At 40.0% G+C, this 7,475-nt stretch overlaps 1 protein-coding gene across 1 annotated transcript; it reads left to right on the forward strand.

Annotated features, from left to right (window-relative positions):
* Nucleotides 1-6,348: 6,348 nt before the first annotated feature.
* LOC130974407 (uncharacterized) lies at nt 6,349-7,215 on the forward strand. Its single transcript, XM_057899295.1, has one exon. The coding sequence runs from the start codon at nt 6,349-6,351 to the stop codon at nt 7,213-7,215; it is 867 nt and encodes a 288-aa protein (XP_057755278.1).
* The last annotated feature ends 260 nt before the right edge of the window (nt 7,216-7,475 follow it).

Raw genomic sequence — 7,475 nt, forward strand, 5'->3', positions numbered from 1 at the left:
CTCATAAATGAAAAAGTCTAAGAAAGAACTATCTTAATTCTATAGGAACAGAGACTTTAGAAAGAAAAATTCTAAAAATGGTTTAAATGCATATATTTGCCAAACATATAAATTTTTCAAGACAAAGAGACAAATTTACCATCTCAACAAACCATAAATATTTACTCCAAACCATAAATATTCAAACTTTGCGCCAGTTAAATCCACCTAATCGAACTAAAACATAACCACTGAAAGAAGAATATCAAATACTAATGTTGCGAAGCAATTGATACATACCATTAATCTAAAAAGGAAACAAACCAGAACGAACTCACCCACAAATAAAATAGTGGCCCCATTGGTGATTTTTCAAATCTTATTAATAAACTGAATGGTAATGGAGGATCTGTTAATTTTATTAATAAGTTCAACTATGTCCTGTTTCATGCATCTGCTCTCAAGTGAGGAAAAAGAAACTAAAGACTGTTAAATTTTGTGTTTTATTTGTTCTTCGTTCTGTTTTATTTTCCTCTTTAAAAAGTAGAATCTTGCTTACGTATGAATGAGATATTAAAAGATTTTCTGCATGCACACTAAAGAAAGCAATTTTTCTTCTTTTTTTTTCCCTTGATAATCTAGAATGATCTACGGTTCCTTCATGAGGACATTTATAGTCTTGGTACCATGGTTACTAACCAAATCAGATATAAAATATTTAGACCGGGATAATTAAAATGAATAATTAATGACAACATAATAGAACATTCACAAAGTGACATCACTAAGGAATCTTATGGAAACTTACTTGTTTATTCAAATTAATGTAGATATAGGTTTAATGTTCATTCTCATCAATCCTTGCGAATGCAGAAAGGAACTTATCAACATCATCAAATTTACTATCAAGCGATGTGCTCGAAATACTTCATATCAAAATAGAACCCAATCTCATACTAAAGCCTAAGAAAAACCCCATAAGTAAATGACAACTATCAGTAGATTAATTGGAAAAACGAATTACCACTTATTTGTGATTCCTTCTAATAGTTTTCTTAGTGGAATTCTTCACACCCATGGATCTTGTCTTCATATTGCACTATCGAGAAGCCTTTGCAGCTTTGCTGTCTGGTAATGTGCCCATTTCTATTGTTGGTAAGTTCTGGTTGTTAGAAATCAGATCTCAAATAATTTTAGTAAAATCAACATATAAAAAAGGAACCATAAAGGAAACATTAAGCAAAAATATCTACCAAAATTCATAGAGAACCATGACCTCTACTATATGTGTGCTTGTACATGATGGGGTGAACCTGAAAAAAGAAAATAATGCACAATAAGAACATTTAAAAGAGAGAAACTGCACAATCCAAACCCACCAATAATTGCTATTGCTAACACCATGACTCACACGACACTAAATGAGAAACCTCTTGTTTAGTAGATCCAATCAGTTCAAAGGATTCTAAATCCCAAAATTTTAGTGTACTACCTGCTGACCCTGCAATACAATTTGTGATATTCAAAAACTTAAGAATAAATATTGAGACTTTCAATCTTTTAGGCATCAAGTCATAATTAAGTTAACCAAAATTAGAGGGAAAAAATATATGTATAAATGCCAAGTCCACACAAATACATATTATACTTAGTATGAAAAAGTTAATTTGCGAGTGGTCCATACATTTGCACTTTCTACGTTGGTGATATATGTTTGGGGGACTGGATTGAAATAAAAAAATAAATTAGCTTCTTATTTAATTAGATCCTTATATAGAGAAGAGAAATTTGCTATATCTAGTAAGATATTTAGATAGTACATGTACTAAGATTGACATTAGTAAAATAATTAAGAAGTGAATTGAAATTTACACCTTGAATTATGTACTTTTGCTGGTAGTAGATTTAGATACTGAAGACACCCACGAACTGTTAGTATAGAAAAAGTTTTCCTAAAAGAAAAAGAGTGAACTAAAATAAGAAAACATACTCGGCTGAATTTAAGTCTTCAACTCTATTATCATTAATACTATATAAATTGATGTCCAATGCATGGTTAACATATAAGTTGACTACATGTATAGGGTGCATCCCATGTCTATCCTTAAACTCTAAGAAAACATAAAATTTGAATAAAAAGTCTATGTAAATATAGACTGTCATCTTTTAAAATAAATAAAACTTAATTAGATGGTAAATGAAGAATACCATCATGTTTATACTTTGAAATCAACGGATCCAAGTTGCTCCTCCACTTTGCACCCCAAACCAATTTATTTAAAAAAAATCACGATGGCTAAGATCACAAAATTTATTTCAATTGCAAGGAGTATAATAATGTAACAAAGAGATCAAAACAAAGAGATCCTTCTTACATATTGCCATTGATCAACGTATTTCTGTTGCATGCTCTCCTGCTTCAATACCAGTTTTTATATAAGGCTTGGAAACTATCTCAAGCAAAGGTGCCCTGCTCTATTTAGATTAACCATTCAACCTATCATGAAAACACCAGAAACTTTAACACTATTTTATCATAGATACAGGTAGTTGAGCATATTATGTGTGATCTAACAATGAAATAACTAAAGGTAGTTGAGGGATTATCCAAATATAGATGTGTTTAAAAAATATGTAACTCAGTATAACAGATGCACAACAAATAAAAACCAAGGTTGCGAGATCCGGACCGGTCATTGAACCGGTTAAGTAACTGGTTTAATGGTTTACTGGTTCAACCGGGGTTCAACCGGTTTAATTAAATATAAAATATTTTTTTTAAAAAATTAACTCCCCCATATGTGAACTTCTGTAAATCAATCAAGTCACTCTTCAGAACATCCAAAACAGGTACCCAACCTAAGAATCATACTCAACCAAATCATAGGAAGCCATATAGTAATTTCAATGCAGAATTGTGGCACTGTTTTGATTTTGAATCAATAACAGCAAAACAACAATTCACCAAAACAAATATAAAATATTGGATTTAAAAATCAATCTCAGCAGAATAAATAAATTATACAATTGAATTTATAAATCAATCTCAGCAGAATTAATTCAAGATCAACGGACTGAATTCAAATAAAAATTCAAAATATTAATATCTCAAAAATCCAGCAGAATCATCAATAATACATCATATGCATGTTCAGAATAAATTTCAAATTTCAAAGTTATAGAGTCAGGGAGATAGAATCAGGGAGAGTTAGAGACTGAAACTTGGGACCTGAGAGGGTTGAAGGCTTGAAGCAGAGAAGAAGAGACTTGAGACCTGAGAGGGTTGTAGCAGAGACTAGAAACTCCACGCGAAGAGAAGCAACGACGGCGAGACACAGTGCGGAGCAGAGAAGCAGAAACGAAGAGGAGGGGAGAAGCAGAAACGACGCACGGGGAGGAGGGGAGAAGCAGCAACGACCCACGGCGAGGAGCAGAAAAGCGGCGACCCACGGCCCACGGCGAGGAGCAGAGAAGCAGCGACGACCCACGGCGAGGAGCAGCGACAGAGAGAGCTCGGACAGAGATGGCGAGAGAGAGAGAGAGAGGAGGGAGAGAAGGGTTCGGCGATGAGTTTTAGCTCTGAAGTGGAATGGTGGGAAGTGGCTATTCTTCAAGGAGAAGAGAGAATTATGGGTGGTGGCTGTTCTTCGATTCCAAGAGAAGATTAGGGTTTTCTCACCTTCTACTGAATGAGGGTATTGTGGGGGGAGGTGTTATGCGCTGGGTGAGAGAGAGAAAGGGGTAGGGTGGGAGGTGTTATGCGCTGGTTTTTTTTTTTTTTTTTTGGTAAACGGCGTCGTTTTGATTTGGATATTTGAATTTTAAAATAGTATATATTATTATTTATTAAAACAAAAAATATTTTAAATACATTATATAATTATAAAAGGCATTAAAAATAATTTGAAAAAACCGTTTTGTTTAACAAGAAGAGCAATGAATAAAAATTATACTTTACACCTTTAACTCAGTTTTATATGAATCGTATATATCCTTTAAAAAATATGTACATATTATATATATGATCTCTTAATATTTTTAGAGATTAATATTTAAAGTGGTCTTTAAACACATATAATTTAACTTAATTTTTTAAATATTTAATGTTTAATTTTTTTCTAATTAAAGATATATTTAAATATTAACAAAGTTAAATTTTCTGTTGACTTTTACTGACCTGTAGTATAAGATAAAAATCATCACTTTTACATTTTTGTGATATGTGATATTTAAGGATTGGACAACGAAGTTAATCACTTAATCTAACCTAATTCTCATGTATATTTTTCAAAAATTAAATAAAAATTTGGATAAAACATAACCCGACCACCACCGCCATAACCCGACCACCACCGCTGGCATTGCTCCACTGCGATGACTCCCTTGAAGGTTAGAGCCATCAGGTATAATGACATCCTCTGCCTTAGTGAGTACATAAACTTTATAACCTCCATCTCCAACTTAGATTAGGAATAAGAAGAAGAAACGAATGGAAAAAGGGAAGAAAAAAAGAGGAGGAAGTACTGTCAACCACTCACAAATTAAATTAATGAACATTTTATTTTTCTTCATTGTTCATTTGCATTTGGTCAGCACAACTCAGCTTTAACTTAATTAATAATAATTGAAATTCTGCCAAACAAATTAATTGAATCTTAATTTCATGGCTTTGGTTTCATTTCATACTGTCACCAAAAAAAATCAAGGAACAAGATTAGTAACTAATTGTTGGAGTAAATCAGAGAAATGACATCAGGAAAAATGAAGGAAATTGATCTTTTTTTTTGGGTATTAGGGCAATTGATCATTATTTCATTGTCATTGTCATTACATACACTTATAGAGATAGGAGTATGGGCAAACAAATAAAAGAAGGCCTTTGTTTCTTTAATCTTTAGGGCTTTAAGAAACTTTGGTCACACCCTTACAATGAGAGTCTTTCAATAATACTTTAAAAAAAAAAACTAAACTTTCCAGTAGAGGGAGGAGGAGAAAAAAAAGAAAGAAAGAAGGCTTCAACCTTAAATCAGCCAACAACTCGCCTCGTGAGGATCAAAGCACGCCAGATCGAGTCTTCAAACTGATTTGGAAGTGGAGCGGTTCGGAGCGAATTCGCTCCTTCCTTTGGTTAGTCGCCAATGATGTTATTTTAACAAATGTCAATCAGTAGAAGAAGACATTTATCTGCCTCTACTAGCTGCCTGCGCTGCAACTACCTCATAGAGGACGTCCTTCCTGTGTTACGTGATTGTCCTTATGCCAAATTAGTATTGTTACGGACTAGAGTCCAACCCCACTAGTCGTCGAGTCGGGGCGCCACCTCTGACCCAGGCCCAAGCCATCCCTAACGACAAGAAGAGTCCGACGGGTCGGGGCGCCACCTCTGACCCAGGTCCAAGCCATCCCTAACAACAAGAAGAGTCCGACGGGTCGGTTTCCGACACCCGACCGGGGGCACGCCCGGCTTACACTCCGTACGACCCAGGTCACCAGTCAAGTCGGTATCCTTGGGGCCGCCCCCGAGTCCCCGATCCAAAGTCCGGAACGACCTTTTTCTCCCACGTGGACTAGGACAGCTCATAGAAGCTCCTTGGCCAGTGGGCTAGGTCATCCATGGGCCCGCCCTGCACAGTATATAAGGGGAGAGCTGTCCTCTCCCCCCAAGGTACGTCACATCTTACCTAATTTGGTCATCCCCTCGTACGGACACTAACTTGACCGTCGGAGTGTCTTTGCAGGCGGCCACCCCCCTCGTGCTCCTCTCCTCCGGCACCATCAACTCACTGAGCACACCTCAGCCCGTTCCAGATCAACCCGGGGTTTCCATCTCTAACCTTCTCATCACCACCCGATCCATCGAGCACTCGAGATCCCACGGTAACGAACATTGGCGCCATCTGTGGGGACCCTGGAGTAGACATGGAGCGACTTCCCACGTCGGAAGAGCTTCGCGAAGGAGGAGGGACCTGCCTGAGTAGGGCGAGTTCGACGGCTCGTGCCACCGAACACCCGCAGTCCTCCGTTCAACCTAACCAACAGATCTACACCAAAACTCCCGAAAGGCGTCCCTTCGGGGGGACGGGAGCCGATAGCGCCAAGATCATGCAGGAACTCAGACACAGAGTATAAAACCTTGAATGGGAGCTGGCACCGAGGAGCCGATCCCCCGGAGACGTCAGCCACTCCCGCGGCGACGCCAGCCGATCTCGCACCCGCTCCCCGTCCTGAAGACATGAGAGCCGAGAAAGGAGCCCAACAAAGTGCGATGAGACACGTGCTCAGGCGACCTCTTGACCTCACCAGGACAAGTCCGAGAGCCACGGGGAGTCCCAAAGAGGGAAGGCCAAGAGACAGCAGGAACCCGTCATCATGGGAGCCACCCCCTTCCACCCCTCGATCCTCAAGGCCCAGCTTCCGAAGAATTTCGACAAGCCAATAGACATGAGGTACGACGGGACCAAGGATCCCCAGGAGCACCTCACGGCTTTGGAAGCAACAATGAATCTGGAAAGAGTAGGCGACGCGGTCAGATGCCGAGCATTCCCTATGACGCTGGCCGGCCCAGCGATCCGATGGTTCAACGCACTCCCACAGGGGTCCATCGTGGCCTTCGCGGACATCTCCCAAAGCTTTCTAGCTTGGTTCACGACACGCATAGCCAAGGCAAAGCACCCGATTAACCTATTAGGGGTTACACAGAAACCCGGAGAGCCGACCAAGAAGTTCCTGGACAGATTCAACGATGAATGCTTAGAGATCGACGGCCTTACGGACTCGGTCGCCAGTCTTTGCCTAACAAACGGCCTGCTAAACGAGGACTTTAGGAAGCACCTCACAACTAAGCCTGTATGGACCATGCAGGAAATTCAAAGAGTGGCCAAGGAATACATCAATGATGAGGAAGTTAATCAGGTTGTAGCAACTAATAAACGGCAGCTCGCTAACCCCCCAGCTCGGCAGGCCCCCCAGGTCGACAGATACAGAGAAACTCCCAGGGACGGCATCCTAGCCAAGCAACCCAAGCAACCCCCACGGGTAGGAAGATTCACCGACTACACGCCACTCACGGCGCCCATAGTGGAAGTCTACCAACAAATTGCGGACAAGGGAAACCTATCCAGACGCAGACCTCTGAAAGAGAGAACGGGGTGTAACAAAAGCCTCTACTACGATTATCATAAGGGCTTTGGTCACAAGACACAAGATTGTTTTGACCTCAAAGATGCTCTAGAGTAGGCCATCCGGGAAGGAAAATTGAGTGAGTTCTCCTGACTTATTCGAGAACCAAGGAGACGGGAACGCGAGTGCTCAGAAGAAGACCGTAGCCAAACCGTCAAGGCTAGACAAGAGCCCACAGGGAACACCAACAACCCCCCAACTTTTATGGTTAATGTTGTGGTCGGATGCGATACCCCAACCCCCCCCCCCCAAAATCCAAGTCGGCAGTAAAAAAGGATACTCGGATCCTTTCAATCTCGACAGGAGACCCCATCGCC

The sequence above is a fragment of the Arachis stenosperma genome, chromosome 4 (assembly GCF_014773155.1).
Source record: "Arachis stenosperma cultivar V10309 chromosome 4, arast.V10309.gnm1.PFL2, whole genome shotgun sequence".
Taxonomy (NCBI): Eukaryota; Viridiplantae; Streptophyta; class Magnoliopsida; order Fabales; family Fabaceae; genus Arachis; species Arachis stenosperma.